The sequence below is a fragment of the Cervus elaphus genome, chromosome 12 (genome assembly GCF_910594005.1).
Source record: "Cervus elaphus chromosome 12, mCerEla1.1, whole genome shotgun sequence".
In the NCBI taxonomy this organism is placed as follows: domain Eukaryota; kingdom Metazoa; phylum Chordata; class Mammalia; order Artiodactyla; family Cervidae; genus Cervus; species Cervus elaphus.
The window spans coordinates 31,303,798-31,322,675 of NC_057826.1; the positions used below are offsets into that span (position 1 = coordinate 31,303,798).

The following is an 18,878-nucleotide window of genomic DNA, read 5'->3' on the forward strand; positions in this document are numbered from 1 at the left end:
GGAAGCGCTTAGAAAAAAATGAAGAGAGCCTATAAACTGGCAGTTTCATAAAAAACCTTGGAATGCCAATACCCTGTCCTACCTGTTGTTGGATAGAGCATTGATAAATGAATACATGGCAGCTCCATCCTTTGCACGAATTATAGCTTCCAGATTTTCTTCAAGTACTTTTTTATTATTTTGTACTCCCCTTAAAATCTTCTCAGCATCTTTCAATACAGATCTTGTATTTGTTATCTGAAGTTTAATGGAATTCTGTGGAAGCTCAGCAAGCCTTGACATCTGAGATTCTTTCAACTTAAAAGATAAAAAGGCAAGAATATCAATATGTAAAACTTATATTCATATTTTAATCCACATAAAAGCTGTTAGTATAGTTTGGGGCATATACTACACCAGTCTAAGGAATGAATTTGTCAAGTTGAAGAGCTACAGAAGAATACTTGGCGACTAAAGTTTCTCTCCATTTAGGTGTATACTGTGAATGTTCCATGAAATGGGGCTGGGAAGCCCAAAGTAGTTCAGAGTTCTATAAAAGCTCTCTCTGGTGAAGAAAGCTAAACAAATTAAGAGCAAGTCGGCTCTGGGTAGGCAGGGCAGACAATGTGAACTGGATAAACAAGGGCCATTCACATTCCCCTTCGGCCTTCCTTCCTCTCCAACAGAAGCCTGAGAGTGACAGTTGGCCATGTGACTCACTCTTAGCCAAGGAGTAGTAAGTAGAAATCACCTGACAGGGCTTTTGGAAAAGTTTTGTAAGGGAAACAAGGGCTGACATGTCTTTCAGTGCTCTGTCTTCATCCTCCTCCTGCTTTGTCTTGGTAACTTTATTTCTTCATAACTTTTACCTTTGCTCATCATTGATTTCATGACTTTGTTCATACTTTACCTGGAGTATGCTATTCGTTTCTTTCCTCTTTTGGTCAAGTTCATGAAGAATATCATCAGACTTCTGCACAGTCACTTTAGCTGTTCCTAGTTCTTCATAGGAAGGAAATCTTTGAGTGGCTATAGTATCAATGCTGTAAAAGATTTCAAAGTAAAGTTTCCTAAATTGCCATAAATTCAGTAAACATTTGATGATATAAATCTTTGATACATTCTTAGTTGTATGAATTCTAAAGGGGTCCTATTAAAATTGTACAAAGAATCAGTCAATTATGTGGTTAAACATACAAAACACAAACATTGCAAGAAACAAAATTACTCCGACCAGATTGGTTTAAGAATAGTAGGGAAAGAGCAGAAAATGGTTTTGCTTTGAAGAAACTCACGTGCAGAAGCACTTCTAGAATGGTAGAGTAATAATCTCTAAAAATCTACTCCTGAATAAAAGCAAACAAAACACTAGCAAAAAGGGTCAAATCAGCTTTTTCAGAATGGTGGAAATTAAACAAAAGCTTGTAACCCAGGGAACAGTTACTTAACAAAAATGACTGACAAGAACAGCAAGCTCTATGATATTTTAAATTGCTCTATTCCCAGAGGCCTTTCCCCAACTGTGAGTAGCTTTGAAAATCAACAGCCTCATAATCACTGTAGCTGTGAAAACCAACAGCCTCACAGCTACTAAAAGGGTGGAAGAAGTGTGGAGCTCCTCAAAAAGTCATATTCACAAGGTTTCTCCTTAAATCTAACTCAGTGAGAAATCCCATCCCACAGTCATTTTTTAAAAACAGTGGCAATTGTTTAACATCTTAGCTGCCTGAGGGAGTCACACCAGTTGAAGCAAACAAGAGGGTGGACAATAAGCCAAAAACTTGGGGAAGGAGATGTCCATGATGGAGTTGTTTGTTTTTTTAATTTTCGGCGACACCCTGTGGCATGTGGAACATGACCAGAGGTCCAAGCCACACCTCCTGCACTGGAGCGTGGAGTCTTAACCACTGAATTGCCCGGCAAGTCCCTGCGGTGAAGTCTGAAAAGCTCCGAAACACTACTGGGGCTCTAAAAGGTCACATGCATGTACAGGGCTATATGTATGCACAAGAATGACCTAAGAAGGGCATAATCTTTCACATCTGGCTGACCATGAACTCTGTACGAGTAGGAAGTTAGGATTAAGACAGGCTTACATACTGCTGGAGCACTGAAGGTGTTTCCCAGTGTATACACACACACACACACACACACACACACACACACACACACACAGCTGCTCGGCAAAGACAGTGAGACTTAGTCATTCAAAATAGTTAGGAAATCTTTCAATCATTAGCTGACTTAGCTAACCAAATGGAGACTTGCTACACATAATAAAGAACAAAAATTACAGAATTAGTCCAGGAAAATCATTAAACAGCAACAACAACCACCACCAGCAATAACAACAAACTCTGGTGGGAGGGTGGAAGTTGATGGAAGAATCTAATTTCCAGAACTGGCCCATTAAATCATTTTAAATGCCCTTTTCAACAAAAAGTTGTGAGATACAAAGAAGTAGGAAATAGAGTTCAGACACAGGAAAAAGAATATCAGTAGAAACTATCCTTGAGGAACTCCAAATATTGGACTTAACTAGAGAAAGACCATAAATTAGCTACTATAATTGGAGAAAAGCATCAGTCCCTGGGTTGGGAAGATCTGGAGGACAGCATGGCAACCCACTCCAGTACTCTTGCCTGGGAAATTCCATGGATAGAGGAGCCTGGCAGGCTACAGTCCATGAGGTTGCAAAGAGTCAGACACAACTGAGCGACTAACACTTTCACTTTTCAAAAGAATGAAAGGACTGATGCTGAAGTTGAAGCTCCAATACTTTGGCCACCTGACCCAAAGAGCCAACTCACTGAAAAGACCCTGATGCTGGGAAAGACTGAAAGCAAAAGGAGAAGGAGGGTGACAGAGGATAAGATGGTTAGATAGCACCACTGACTCAATGGACATAAACCTAAGCCAACTCCGGGAGATAGTGAAGGACAGAAGAGCCTGGTGTGCAGGAGTCCACGGGGTTGCAATAAGTCAGACATGACTTAGAGACTGAACAACAGCAACAAAAATAAAAATGAAGTCTTGGGAATTCCCTGGTGGTCCAGTGGTTAGGACTCCATGCTGAAGGCCTGGGTTCAATCTCTGGTCAGGGAACTAAGATTCCACAAGCCACGGGGCAAGACCAAAATAAATAAATAAATAAGAATGAAGTCTCATCAAACAAAGAATATCAAAAAAGATAAAAGCTATTGGACTTCTGTGGTAGTACAGTGGATAAGAATCTGCCTGCGGATGCGGGGGACATGGGTTCCATTCTTGGTCCAGGAAAATTCCAAATGCCATGAAGCAATAAAAGCTCATGCACTACAACCACTGAGGCCATGCGCCATAGAGCCCACGTGCCACAACTACTGAGCCCACAGACCTAGAGACCATCCTCTGCAACAAAGACATCACAATGAGAAGCCTGTACACCGCAACAAAGAGGAGGCCCCACTTACCACAATTGAGAAAGCCCACAAGCAGCAGCAAAGACCCAGTGCAACCAAAAATAAACACATAATTTTTAAAAAAAACAAAAGCTATTTTTAAAAAAAGAGAAATTCTGGAGTTGAAAAATACAGCAACTGAAATGTAAAATTCACCTGACAGGCTAAACAGCATATTCAAATTGGTAAGAGAAAGAATCAGCAAATTTAAAGATAGGTTAGTAGAGATTATCCAGTTTGAGGAATGGGCTTCCCAAGTAGTGCTAGTGGTAAAGAATCTGCCTGCCCATGCAGGAGATGCAAGCGACTCGGGTTTGATGTCTGTGTCGGAAAGGTCCCCTGGAGTAGGAAACGGCAACCCACTCCACTGTTCTTGCTGGAAATTCCATGGACAGAGGAGCCCGGTGGGCTATAGTCTATGGGGCGCAAAGAGTTGGGCGTGACTGAGCAACTGAGCACAGTTTGAAGAACAGAGCAAAAAAAGAATGAAAAAAACTAAAATCCTTAAGACCCGTCAGATACCATCAAGCATACCAACACACGACATAGCCCAAGGAGAAAAAAAAAGGTCATGTGTACTACTTAACTGTGTAAAAAAATAACGGCCCAAAAATTCCCCAACTTAATGAATGTTAATTCACTCATCCAAGAAGATCAACAAAATTTTAGGAGGATGAACTCAAAGAGATCCACGTTTAGACACATCAAACTGTCAAAAGCCTAAGACAAAGAGAGAATCCTTAAAGATAAAAGTAATTAATTATATATAAAGTATCCTTAGTAAGATTAACAGTATATTTCTCATCAGAAATCATGAAATCTAGAAGGTAGTAAAATGATATATTCAAAGCACTAAAAGGACAAGAGTATCAACCAAAAATTCTACATTCAGTAAAACTATGCTTCAAAGATAGAAATTATGACATTTCCAGATAAAAACAACTGAGAGCATTCATCACTAGCAGACCTACCCTATAGTAAATACTAAAAAGAGTCCCTTAGGGTGAAATAAAAGGATGTTATGCACTAACTCAAATCCACATGAAGAAATAAGAGTATGGGTAAAAGTTAACTGTATAGGTAAATATAAAAGACAGTATTAAATTATTTGTTTATAACTCTCTCCTTCTATCTGATATAAAAGACAACTGTGTAAAACAGTAATTATCAAGCTGTAGAGACAAGCTTATAATGTATAAAGACATAATTTGTATAATAATAGCAGAAAGAAAAGAGGAGGGAATCAATCTATATTGCAGTAAAGTTTCTGAATCCTGTAGAAATTAAACTGGTATTAATCCTAACTAGATTGTTTTAAATTAAGATGTTAATTTTAGTTCCTAGGGCAACTACTGAGAAAATAATTCAAAAAAAAAAAGTAAAAAAAGCAATAAGGGAATTAAAATGTTATACTAGAAAATATCTATTTAATGTTAAAAAAAAAGACAGTATGGAGGAATAGTAGAATTAAAAAAAGACCTAAGATACATAAAAACATATAACAACATGACAGACATAAATCTTACTTTATCAGTAATTACACTAAATGTAACAGACTAAAATTGTACAATGTCTCATGAGATTACACAAAACGTAGCTTGTTTAGTTTTCGTTACTATAGTTTTCATGACATTCAAGAAAAAATTATAGTGGCTGACTATACCTTGACTTTTACTATTTACTTGACTTTTTAAAAACTTTTTATAATATAATGTAATTTCAAACACAAAAGTAGAAAGAGTAGTATAGTGACCTCCATATACCTTATTTACCTACATCAATAACTAACTCATGGCTATCTTCATTTCATTTATACTTCCAACCTGGTTTTCCCCACCCTGCAATGGATTATTATTGAAGCAAATTCCAGATATCATTTAATCAGAAATGAATAGTAAATAATCTACATTTTGAGAAAATTAGATGTATTCATTTGGTGGCTTATATGGTAAAGAATCCGCGTGCAGTGCAGGAGACCTGGGTTTGAACCTTGGGTTGGAAAGATTCCCTAGAGAAGGCAAAGGCTACCCACTCCAGCATTCTGGCCTGGAGAATCTCCATTGACAGAAGAAACTGGCAGGCTACAGTCCATGGGGTCACAAAAAATTGGATATGACTGAGCGACTAAACACACACACACTGTATAATTATAGAAAAGAGGAAATATATATTAGCAGAAGAAAATGGTAACTAAATCTAAGACAATTTTTAAAAGCAATCTTATAAATCCATTAAAATTCCTGAAGAAATTTTAGAAATATTAAAAAAAACTCTGTTCAATCTAGTTTGTATTCCAATCTTGTTTTTACCTGTTTCTCCTCTCAGGATTCCATCCCATTTTTGACCTAGCTAGTGAGGTTTTGTCTGAAGATTCACTTATTCTCGTCAAGGAATCACGGTTATTCAGAATTTGTTCCAAGAATCCCACACTTCCTACAATACATGAAATATAGTATCATTTTTCAAGTACTAATTCATTCCTCTTTTATATAATAGCTCACATATATTTGTACTAAATTATTTTCACATGGTAATGATCTACTCATTTCACTCTACAAGGTAGACTACATATACATCAAAAACTAAATATTTATAACTCATGGAAACTATACTTGTAAAAGTTTAGGCCTGAATTAATTTCCATTACAGAAGAAAAAGGAGTATGAATGAGAAGTAACATCATGGCAAGGCCCTGTATACAGAAATATTTTTATAAACAGTAAAAAGGAGATTTAACAATTTCTTCATAACTAGTATTGGTTGAATCTTCCTTTTAGCCTCATCTTTAATGAGACTACTTATCAATTCTTTTGGTGGTTAAGGTTGGTTTACTTAATAAAGATTATATTTTAAAATTACTTAAGAGTCTTTAAATGTGTCCAGGACAAGATTGAATGCATTTAAATAGTTCCAAAAATGAAAGCTTATACTTAACATTTCTGCTTACTTTTACTATAAATACTATAAAGATCTAAAAAAGTTATTATTTCTTGTCACTTATAAAAGTTATTAGCATTTTTCTAACTGAACATGATAATAAATGTTAAACTTCTTAGTTTATTATTCAAACTCACACTTAAAAATAATATAAGTAAACATGATAATCAGCTTACTTTCAATAATGCATTATTTTTTATTAATAACATATTTTTCATTAAAGGTTTAAATAATAACTTGTAGAAGACAGAATAATTACAAAGGTTTATCTCCAACTCCTTCTACAAAGACTCCAAAGAAGCTTAATTTGCCCAGTATCACTTAAAGAAAAATATTAAAAACAGAGGTCCCACTTCAGTTCATTTGCTTTTTTTTTTTTAGGTGCTCAGTTGTGTCTGACTCTCGGAGACCCCATGGACCACCAGTCTCCTCTGTTTACAGGATTTCCCAGGCAAGAATACTGGGTTAGGGTTACTATTTCCTTCTCTAGTGGATCTTCCTGACCCAGGACTTAAACTCGTGTCTCCTGCTTGGCAGGCAGATTCTTTACCACTGAGCCACCTGGGAAGTCCACGTGAGGGACTTATAAATCATAAGTGTGGAAATCTGTTCCTAACTTGAGATAGGTCTAACAAAAGTTGTTGCTTTTGTTGTTTAATCGCTTAGTCGAGTTCAACTCTTCTGCAACCCCACGGACTATTGCCCACCAGGCTTCTCTGTCCATGGGATTTCCCAGACAAGAATACTAGAGTGGGTTGCCATTTCCTTCTCCAGGGGCTCTTCCTGACCCAGATATCAAACCCATGTCTCCTGCATTGGCAGGCAGATTCTTTACTGCTGACTTCCTAGTAAAGAATCTGCCTGCCAACGCAGCAGACACCAGAGATGCAGGTTTGATCCCTGGGTCGGGAAGATCCCCGGAGTAGGAAATGGCAACCCTACTCAAGTATTGTGCCTGGAAAATTCCATGGACAGAGGAGCCTGGTGGGCTACAGTCCATGGGGTCACAAAGTGTTGAAAATGACTGAGCACAGCACAGTGACAGAGTCACCAGGAAAGCCCCTAATAAAAGTAGTGTGTGCCAATTATAATTGCTTTATTACCTGTACGACATGAAAGCTCCATATTTTCTTTTTCTTCTGTAGGATTTTCCCTCTTTGATATTTTATCATCCCTTGAAACAGGAACAGGAGCAAATCTGCGAGGTGCTGGTGTCTCCAAAGGAGATGTCTGTTTATCAAAAGTTGTATCTTCAACCTCTCTTGAAGATGCTTCAACAGAAAATTAAGAAAATAATAAATTTAACTTACTTTTTAAAAAAATTTTAATTATAATATTATTCTTCCCCATTTTTTAAAAATAAAACCAAAATTATATAGGATACTCAAGTTATTAACAAATATAAAGAAATAACTTCATCCTCACTAGAAATCAAAAGAATATAAACTATAAATACTTTATACTTAAACCTAATAAGTAAGAAAAAAATATGGCAATATTCAGTGCTATTTAAGTTGTGTTGAAATTGGCAAAGCTAGACACTGCTCACGGCAATGAAAACTGATAAGGCCATCCGGTACTAAGTACATGTGCTTAGTTGTTCAGTCGTGTCTGACTCTTTGTGACTCCACAGACTGTAGCCCGCCAGGCTCCTCTGTCCATGGGATTCTCCAGGCAAGAATACTGGAGTGGGTTGCCTTGTCCTCCTCCAGGGGATCTTCCCGACCCAGGGACTGAACCCAGGCCTCCCGCATCACAGGCAGATTCTTTACTAGTGAGCCACCAGGGAAGCCCAGTACTAAGTACAGCAAGTCTCAGAATTTTTATACACTTTGATCTAGAGATCCCACTTTAGTGAGCACAAACACATTGTTGCTCTTGTTCAGCTGACCCAGGGATTGAACACTTGTCTCTTGCACTGGCAGGCGATTCTTTACCACTGAGCCACCAGGGAAGCCCACAAAATGACAACTATAAACAGTGAGCGTGGAAACCTGAGCTCCCGCTACGGCTCTGACACTCCCGCTCTCAAGCCAGGAGACCTGGGGCAGGCAGTCATAAACTCTCTGTGCTTCATCTTCCCCACTTTACAACCTAAAAAATGACTCACATTACTTCACAAAAGTTTAAGGCCCACACACCTGTGGGAGACACAAAGCGACTTGCCTTTAATATGTCTGTAATATAACAATGTCCTAACAAATCAAATGTCAGGTATAATGTACTACATGGATCTTATATATCACTAAAGGCATAGGCTCTTGATTTTCATCAGTTCATTATTCAAATATCAGTAACTCGGAGATACATTTATTGATAAGAGTTTAAATTCCAAAGGTTTAACACAAATAAGTTGTATATTCCTTTGTTACTATAAAGAGGTTTTTCAAATTTCATTAAAATAGACTTGTATTACTCTTTGAAAATATTTAGAAATAGTTTATAATTGTACTCAGATGGTTTCTCCCCTGACAGAACGAAGAACCACAGTAAATATGCAGTTTGTCAGAGTATTGGTGAACTGCTGACAAGCATTTTCAGTGCTGTGTGTATGTTAGCTGCTCAGTCGTGTATGACTCTCTGTACCCCCAGGACTGTAGCCCTCCAGACTCCTCTGTCCATGGAAATCTCCAGGCAAGAATATTGGAATGGGTTGCCATTTCCTTCTCCAGGGGATCTTCCCAACCCAGGGATCGAGCCTACCTAGGTCTGCTACATAAGTAAAACTTTTCTCAATCTATGTAGAAGTGCTTCTGACAATTTATGAAAGTTATTAATTAAAACCATTAAATAGGACATGATCCATAACTTGGCTGAACAAGTTTCAAAATAATCTAGAAATTACTTGGCCAAAAATAATCCCTAATTTTATAAAATAAAGAGTCTCCTATAACCTAGTAAATAAGTTTTCTGCTTACAAACTGCAAAGAAGATTCATAGCTGGCATCTTTTATTCATAGAGAACTACATATTTTTACCTTGTTTGGAAGTAAAGACATTATGTGAAGACAGGTTACTGCTACCAAAATTCAAATGGTCTGGTTTTACAGAATATTTTTCCACTGCTATAGGAGGAGGTACAGTAACAGGCTGAAAACTACTAGTCTTGAGTGCAGCACTGATGAAATGAGTCTAGAAAACATAAAATAACCTTGTTAATTTCAAATATCACCTGAAAGAGTTAGATGACAAAATATCTTGAAATTTATTAGAGGACTTGAAAACAATCTATTAGATTTAATAAATAATAACAATATAAACATTACATGTAACTACTCACTGTAGGAGCAATGCCACTGGAAAGATACAGTAACACAAAGACTTGGGTTACGTCTGGCTCTACAGTGTGGCCCTGATCATTTGTTCTAAACCTCAGTTTTTTCCTTTTCACCTCAGAGATGGCCCATCAGACACTCCTGATGGCTCAGGAGACACTGAGACACTCCTGTCTCCTAGAGACACTCTCTCTAAGAGAGAACCAGGAGAAAGTGACCGTAGCCCTTGACCTCTACTTAAACCAGAGAATTTAAAACCAAAACATCTCATCTTTTAAATACCGATGATAAGATTTTATTTAAAGGTTTAAAAACCATTGGTAGAAAGCACTAAAATAAAACCTTAGCTTTGCATAGTAAGCAGTAAAATATTCATTTACATATAAATGGAAAACACAGTGACAACACAGTTTTTAACACTATTTATTAAAATATCTGAAAGGTACATATATTGTAACTAATAAAACTGATTTTAAAAGAGTCTTATGCTAGGCAAAAAAAACAAAACAAAACAAAAAGAATTCTTAAAAGTGTGCTGAGATCCCTCTACATAAAACAGATGGATGGATTCAAAGAATTTCATTTCATTAAGCATTAACTGAAAATACCTTACATGTCATAAGTTCAATTTTCTCTGTAGTTATAAATTCCACAAACAAGATGTATGAATTAGCAAAAGATTTCATTCTTCAAAAATGATAAAGTTAATAAATTATGCGTTTATTTCTGGAAGGATAAATGAATGGCAGAAAGGCACTTAGAACTATGTTAAAAAAAGAAGTCAATGTGCGTTTCAAATGTGTAATCTCATTCTATCCTAAACAACAAAAATAAAAATGTTTTCTAGGTAAAGAAATCAAGGCTCAGAGAAGCAAAGATTTCTGTAGACTGGGGACCAGCACTCTGACAGGCCCACTCCTAGCCTCTTCAGCTGACGTGCTGCACACTCAATTTCAGCAATGTACAGAGTACTTACTAAAACTTTATTTTATACGCCATAATCATTCCAAATAAAATAATATCAATCACATCAAGATTTCAAGACAAACCCTATTAGGAAGTCTTAAAAATTATAGGATATTAGAGTTCAGGCTATGATGTTATACTGGGCTATAATAAGCTTATTTTTGTAAATTCTTCTGAATGCTATATTTTTATTTTATCTTTAAAAGTTTTTAAGGAGTATTAGGAGTGTGTGCTCAGTTGTGTCCAACTCTTTGCGACCCCGTGGACTATAGCCTGCCAGGTTCCTCTCTCCATGGAATTTTCCAGGCAAGAATACTCGAGTGGGTTGCCATTTCCTACTCCAGGGTATCTTCCAAACACAGGGATCCAACCCTCTCTCTTGCATCTCCTGCACTGACATCACCTGGGAAATTCAAGTTGCACAGTAATAAGGGGTGGGGGGGAGGTAAATTAAAAACAATGCATTTACAATGCTGGTCATTCACTCATTTAAAAAAATCTTTTTTAAAAAATTTGAGTACCTGAGTGTTGGGTACTATCCAAGGACTTGGAAATTGCAAAATAAATACACTATACTATTAGCTCTCTGTGAGGATAACTCTTTTTATAATAGCCCTGTCCCTCATTCAAAAGGCATAAGAATGTTCATTCTTTTTAACTAGGTAAATGTAGAAGCAAATATGTATACTAGGTGATTCTCATCCAAGGGTGTGTATCAGAATCATTAGAGAGCTTTCAAGGATTTCTAGGCCTACCCTAGACCTGCTATTTCAGAATTTCTGACCGGTACAAGCATGTGTATTTTTATAAAGCTCTCCTCATGATTCTAAAGCACTTTGCCAGGCTAAGAACCACTGATATAAACAGAAAACTGCAATGCCATATAAGCCCTTTAAAATGCCATGAAAAGAAATATCACGAAAGAAGGAAAAAAACAATTATAAGTAGAGGTCTCACAAAGCTAGAAACCTAAACTAGAACATGCAGAGTTCTTCTCTTCCACATAGGAAAAAAGAATCATGAACAAACAAACCATTATGTAAGAACTAAAACTGTTACAATCTAAGGAGATGAACTACTGGAGTAATCAATCAGCTTAGAGATCCGAGTAATGAAAGGTCACGGGATGTGTGATCGCATTACTACAGATACCTGAATATCGATTTGCTGTTGTTGCAGCTTTTCAAGATGCCGAATGTGTTGCTCCATAAACACATTCATTTGTTTCTCATGATCGTGACAGTGTAGTGTCTCCTGTTTATTCTGCATGGTTGTCTGCTGCTCTGTAACACGTTGCAACTGTTTATCAGTCTCCTGTAGCTTATTGAGTAATTCTGTAACAGAATTAACCTTTGCTTCCAACTCACTCTGCACCTAGAACAAAAGTATCCAGACATCAAAAATATGCTCAATTATTAGAAAGGTTATATAAAGTGAACTGGTATAGAGAAATTATCAAACCAGAGTTTTTACCTTCTACATTTCTGATGCTTCGAAAGCCTTTTAGAATCACAGATAAGAGGCAGAATAGCTATCCTTAACTAGATCTTTTTTCTCTTAAAAAATATCAAATTTCCCACAAGAATTTTTATTTCGTCAGAAAACTAAGATCATGGCATCCGGTCCCATCAGTTCAGTTCAGTCACTCAGTCGTGTCCGACTCGTTGTGACCCCCTGAACCGCAGCATGCCAGGCCTCCCAGTCCATCGCCAACTCCCAGGGTACACCCAAACCCATATCCATTGAGTGGGTGATGACACCCAACCATCTTATCCTCTGTCGTCCTCTTCTCCTCCTGCCCTCAATCTTTCCCAGCATCAGGGTCTTTTCAAATGAGTCAGTTCTTCGCATCAGGTGGCCAAAGTATTGGAGTTTCAGCTTCAACATCAGTCCTTCCAATGAACACCCAGGACTGATCTCCTTTAAGATGGACTGGTTGGATCTCCTTGCAGTTCAAGCGACTCTCAAGAGTCTTCTCCAATACCATAGTTCAAAAGCAACAATTCCTCAGCACTCAGCTTTCTTTATAGTCCAACTCTCACACCCATACATGACCACTGGAAAAACCATAGCCTTGACTAGATGGACATTTGTTGACAAAGTAATGTCTCTGCTTTTTAATATGCTGTCTGGGTTGGTTGTAATTTTCCTTCCAAGGAGTAAGCATCTTTTAATTTCATGGCTGCAATCACCATCTGCAGTGATTGTGGAGCCCAGAAAAATAAAGTCAGCCACTGTTTCCCCATCTATTTCCCATGAAGTGATGGGACCAGATGCCATGATCTTTGTTTTCTGAATGTTGAGCTTTAAGCCAACTTTTTCACTCTCCTCTTTCACTTTCATCAAGAGGTTCTTTAGTTCTTCTTCACTTTCTGCCATTAGGGTGGTGTCATCTCCATATCTGAGGTTATTGATATTTCTCCCAGCAATCTTGATTCCAGCTTGTGCTTCTTCCAACCCAGTGTTTCTCATAATGTACTCTGCATATAAGTTAAATAAGCATGGTGACAATATACAGCCCTGATATACTCCTTTTCCTATTTGGAACCAGTCTGCTGTTCCATGTCCAGTTCTAACTGTTGCTTCCTGACCTGCATACAGATTGCTCAGGAGGCAGGTCAGGTGGTCTGGTATTCCCATCTCTTTAACAATTTTCCACAGTTTATTGTGATCCAGACAGTCAAAGGCTTTGGCATAGTCAATAAAACAGAAATAGATGTTTTTCTGGAACTCTCTTCTTTTTCGATGATCCAGCGGATGTTGGCAATTAGATCCCTGGTTCCTCTGCCTTTTCTAAATCCACCTTGAACATCTGGAAGTTCACGGATCACGTATTGCTGAAGCCTGGCTTGGAGAATTTTGAGCATTACTTTACCAGCCTGTGAGATGAGTGCAATTGTGCGGTAGTTTGAGCATTCTTTGGCATTGCCTTTCTTTGGGATTGGAATGAAAACTGACCTTTTCCAGTCCTGTGGTCACTGCTGAGTTTTCTAAATTTGCTGGCATACTGAGTGCAGCACTTTCACAGCATCATCTTTCAGGATTTGAAATAGCTCAACTGGAATTCCATCACCTCCACTAGCTTTGTTCATAGTGATGCTTTCTAAGGCCCACTTGACTTCACATTCCAGGATGTTTGGCTCTAGGGGAGTGATCACACCATTGTGATTATCTAGGTCATGAAGATCTTTTTTGTACAGTTCTTCTGTGTATTCTTGCCACCTCTTCTTAATATCTTCTGCTTCTGTTAGGTCCATAACATTTCTGTCCTTTATTGAGTCCATCTTTGCATGAAATATTCCCTTGGTATCTCTAATTTTCTTGAAGAGATCTCTAGTCTTTCCCATTCTGTTGTTTTCCTCTATTTCTTTGCATTGATCGCTGAGAAAGGCTTTCTTATCTCTCCTTGCTATTCTTTGGAACTCTGCATTCAAATGGGTATATCTTTCCTTTTCCCCTTTGCTTCTCACGTCCCTTCTTTTCACAGCTATTTGTAAGGCCTCCTCAGACAGCCATTTTGCTTTTCTGCATTTCTTTTTCTTGGGGATGGTCTTGATTCCTGTCTCCTGTACAATGTCACGAACCTAAGTCCATAGTTCATCAGGCACTCTGTCTATCAGATCTACTCCCTTCACTTCATGGCAAATAGATGGGTAAACTGGAAAAAGTGACAGACTTAATTTTGGGGGGCTCCAAAATCACTGCAGATGGTGACTGCAGCCATGAAATTAAAAGACCCTTGCTCCTTGAAAGAAAAGTTATGATCAACCTAGACAGCATATTAAAAAGCAGAGACATTACTTGGCCAACAAAGGTCAGTCTAGTCAAGGCTATGGTTTTTCCAGTGGTCATGTACGGATGTGAGAGTTGGGCTATAAAGAAAGCTGAGCACCACAGAATTGATGCTTTTGAACTGTGGTGTTGGAGAAGATTCTTGAGAGTCCCTTGGACTGCAAGGAGATCCAACCAGTTCATCCTAAAGGAAATCAGTCCTGAATATTCATTAGAAGGACTGATCCTGAAGCTGAAACTCCAATACTTTGGCCATCTGATACAAAGAACTGACTCATTTGAAAAGACCCTAATGCTGGGAAAGATTGAAGGCGGGAGGAAAAGGGGAAGACAGAGGATGAGACGGTTGGATGGCATCACCGACTCAATGGACATGAGTTTGAGTAAACTCCGCGAGTTGGTGATGGACAGGGAGGCCTTGAATGCTGCAGTCCATGGGGTCTCAGAGTCAGACAAAACTGAGTGAATGAACTGAATGGAACTTAAATGGAAAGTAAATAATGGAAATTAAAAATACTTAAATGGAAGTTAAGAAGCAGGAAATAGTAAAACAAAGTAGGTTTCGATACTTCACTAACCTGAGGCTGAGTTTGGTCAGCAGTCTTGGCTCTCCCACCTATTAGCTCTAAGACCTGATGCTGACTCTGACCTGTTTCTCAATCTTCTCAGTTACAAATGGAGGGCTTTGCATACATGATCTGAATGGTCTCTTCTAGCTCTAAAATAAGGATGTCCAGCCATCCCAGCTACCCAAGACTGAGTGGCTCCCAAGATGAGATACTCCACTGCTAAAACGAAGGAATCCAGGATTTTCTAGCAGTAACACAGGGATGAGAGTTAAGTCTCATAACTTCTGAGAAATAATACATAACCAGAGAGAACAATGAGAATGTCCCTAGTCAATGGCTGGACACAACAATTACAAAATCAGTGTCTGGTAAACACTTTTACATTTTACAAAGAAGTTATGACTATCTAGGAAGAAACAGATATACTTTTATCAGTGGAGCTGCTGTTGCAATGGCAGCGGCAGTTGCTGCAGCCACAGTTGTAGCTGAATCAATCCCACTGGGTGAAATTCTCTTCTCCTGGGTGACAGGGTCCTTTTCTGTGCCTGCATCTTCTAAAAGCTGTACCTTCACCTCCTTACAAACAGGCATGCTTTGAGCTCTGGAAATAAAAATGGAAAAAAAAAACGTCTGTTAAGTAAGCTACACTGAACCATTAGAAGAAATACCTACAAGTGGCAATCTGCTGCAGGTGAATTTTCTTGATTTTTTTTAAAAAGATAAATTCCTATTTTTTGCTATCAGCACACCAGTCATTTGGTTAATGAAATCTATTAAGGCTCAGGTCACCACACACTAAAAAAAATTAAAAGGTAATTCCCAGAAGGCACTGATATTTCAGAAGATATGACTTGCACATATGAAAAAGACATGGGCACAATTACAATGATTTACAGTCAAGAAGCACAAATCTGGGACTTCCCTGGTGGCCCAGTGGTTAAGAATCTACTTGCCAATGAGGGGGACACAGGTTCGATCCCTGGTTTGGAAGGATCCCACCTGTCATGGAATAACTAAGGCCATGCGCCACAACCGCTGACGCTCGCATGCGTAGAGCCCATGCTCCTCCATGAGAGAAGCCAGCACAATGAGAAGTCCTGGCAACGCAACAGAGAGTAGCGTCCACTCACCACAAACAGAGGACACCCACATGCAGCAACAAAGACCCGGTGCAACCAAAAACAAATAAAAATAAATTTTAAAAAGTTTTAAAAAAGAAGTAGAAATTTAAAACATACAGCAAAGGCTCTAAGTATTCAGGCATCAAGTCTTACTCCCAAAGGAAGACAACCCAAGAGGGACTATTAAAACTGCTGAAAAGAATTTCTCAACTTCTAACTCATTTAGAGTTAATAAATATCACCTAATTTATTAAAATGGGCATAAAATGCTTTACTAAGCAATCTGGATTAATACATATTCACAATAAAGCATTTAACTAAACACTTATTAAGAAAAAAGAAAAAAAAAAAAAGACTAGTCAATTTTGTGCTGTGTTTGGCCTAAAAGAAATGAAAGAAACAATGACAAAATTGAAGAGTGTCTAAGGTAGTCTAAGTAAAATCAGCAGGAATGCGCTTCATCTCCAGCTGCTGGATTTCCACCTCTGATTTTTAAAGAAGGCACAGAGCTCTTAAACTTACTCCTCTTTGATGTTGCCTCATTTCTATTAAGAGCATCATTTGTCTCGCATTCTCAAAATTTTGAAGTTATCTTAAGTTCTCTACCCTCCAGTTACCTTCTCATACCCAACTGAGTCATCAGGTTTTCTCAATTATTTCATCACAATTGCAGGAATCATGCCATGGAATTATAGAGGCAGGGGAACCCAACAGCCCAGCTTTCCTAATTTTCTTCATTTTACAGATGAAGGAAGAAACTGAAGTCCACAGAGATAATGGAATTTACCTGATCACGTCATAGAACTAGTAAGTAGCTGAGATAAGACCAATGCCCACAGATCTTCCCACGACATCACGCTTTTTCTCTCAAAACAGCACTTCTCCCTTCATAATTCTGCTCTAGTACAAAACCATCATCTCTTGCCAACTATTTCATTCTTTCGGTTTCTATTTGCTTAAAAACCTTTCACACAGATTTCACCATTCAAAAATCTAAAATCGTTCCTTATAGGCTAATTTCCTATTTGGCATTCCGCTTACTCCATCCTCTGGCCCTGCCCTAGGGTCCAACATACACTATACTTTCTGTTTCCTCTCAAACCACCTCTCCCCAGTTACACTGCCCTCACTGACGACACTACACGACTCTCACAGGTGACGCCAGGCTTTTTTCACTGTTCTCTCAATCTTTACCCAACTTGCTCTAACCTTCTTCCCAAGATTCAACAAAACTCTTACCTTTTCAATAAGCCTGTTCTTGGGGACTTCCCTGGTGGTCCAGTGGTTAGGACTCCAAGTTTGCAATGCAGGGAACATGGGTTCAACCCTGGGAACTAAGATCATGCATGCCAAATGGCACAGCCAAAAACATTAATAAGCCTGTTCTTATAACACTTCCTCTTGATCTCTCCATTCACTAATTTCTCTTCATTTACTTTCGATGGGCTTCCCTGATGGGTCAGATGGTAAAGAATCTGCCCACAGTGCAGGAGATCCAGGTTTGATCCCTGGGTCAGGAAGATCACTGGAAAAGGGGCTGGCTACCTACTCCAGTATTCTTGTCTGGAGAATTCCATGGACAGAGAAGCCTGGTGAAATACAGTCCATGCAGTTGCACAGAGTCAGAAATGATTGAGGGACTAACACAATACTTACTTCCAATAACATACAATTGAGGCTTGATAGTCAGCCATCCTACGGTTTAAATGGCTTCCCTTGTGGCTCAATTGGTAAAGAATCCGCCTGCAGTGCGGGAGACCTGGGTTCAACGCCTGGGTTGGGAAGATCCCCTGGAGAAGGGGAAGGCTACCCACTCCAGTATTCTGGCCTGGAGAATTCCATGGACAGAATAGTCCATGGGGTCGCAAAGAGTCATACACAACTGAGCAACTTTTTCACTTTCACAGAATAGACATTTAACAAAACTAACATGTTAACAATATTAACAATGTATTGAATGTTTCCTCTCACAGCTCTAAGCATGCATTCCTCCATCTATGTACCTATTCTCTGCCCAACTAAGCTCTAAGCAACCTGGAGTGGGGGGCTTTTATACCACATAAGCAGTAAGAAAGAGCACAGAGTTGGTGCTAAATATACATTTAGCTGACTGAGTGGTGTACTAAGAAAATATAATTCAGATAATCCCTATCGTTTAGAATTTCTGTCTGAAGTCTGAATGTGAGTTATCCTTTAAGATCTCTCATTCTGTATTAAAACATTAAATTGACCAACAAGAAAAATAACATTTTAAGGCCAGACATCAACTTCTTTATAAGATTTAAAATTTTATTTTTTCCTATTATCAAATTAATAAATGCTCAATGCAGCAAATGAACTTCTAATTGTAAAGAACTAGAAAAAATGCACATAATTCACCCACTTAGAATAAACTATTCCTTTCCTTTTTGTCATTTCCTAGAACTTTTTTTATTCCTAAATCCTCTGAATCTAGCATCTGTCTCAATACTACACTGAAACGGCTCTTACGAAGGCCATTAATACCTCCTCTTGCTCAATTCAATGGACACTGTTCAGTCCTTATCTTTATATCTGAGCAGCTATCAAACTTAGAACCTCACTTCCTCGGTTTTGTTAAGACCATACTCTTCACCTCTGGATATACTTTCTGAGTGGCATTTAGAAATCACATTGTTTTCTCTGAACATCTCTTAAAGATTCAGTTTTCTTACAGCTCTATCCTAAGCCATCTCTTTTCACTCTCACACTCCCACCAGGCCAATTCAACCACTTCCAGAGCTCAGACTACTATCTACATACAGATGACTTATATACATG

The 18,878-nt window shown here is 38.3% G+C and overlaps 1 protein-coding gene across 7 annotated transcripts in view; it reads right to left on the reverse strand.

Moving 5' to 3' along the window:
• The window catches only part of KIAA0586 (KIAA0586 ortholog), a 114,712-nt gene that overhangs the window by 87,622 nt on the left and 8,212 nt on the right, over positions 1 to 18,878 (reverse strand). For all 7 annotated transcript variants that reach the window (XR_006343881.1, XM_043919336.1, XM_043919338.1 and 4 more), the window contains exons 6-12: positions 15,385 to 15,559; positions 11,750 to 11,971; positions 9,335 to 9,488; positions 7,460 to 7,627; positions 5,729 to 5,852; positions 890 to 1,022; positions 83 to 297 (exon numbers count right to left, since the gene is read on the reverse strand). Coding sequence is in view for 6 of the 7 variants with exons in the window: in XM_043919336.1 (XP_043775271.1) it covers positions 83 to 297; positions 890 to 1,022; positions 5,729 to 5,852; positions 7,460 to 7,627; positions 9,335 to 9,488; positions 11,750 to 11,971; positions 15,385 to 15,559 (1,191 nt within the window). In the remaining variant the exon portion in view is untranslated. The remainder of the gene's footprint in view (positions 1 to 82; positions 298 to 889; positions 1,023 to 5,728; positions 5,853 to 7,459; positions 7,628 to 9,334; positions 9,489 to 11,749; positions 11,972 to 15,384; positions 15,560 to 18,878) is intronic.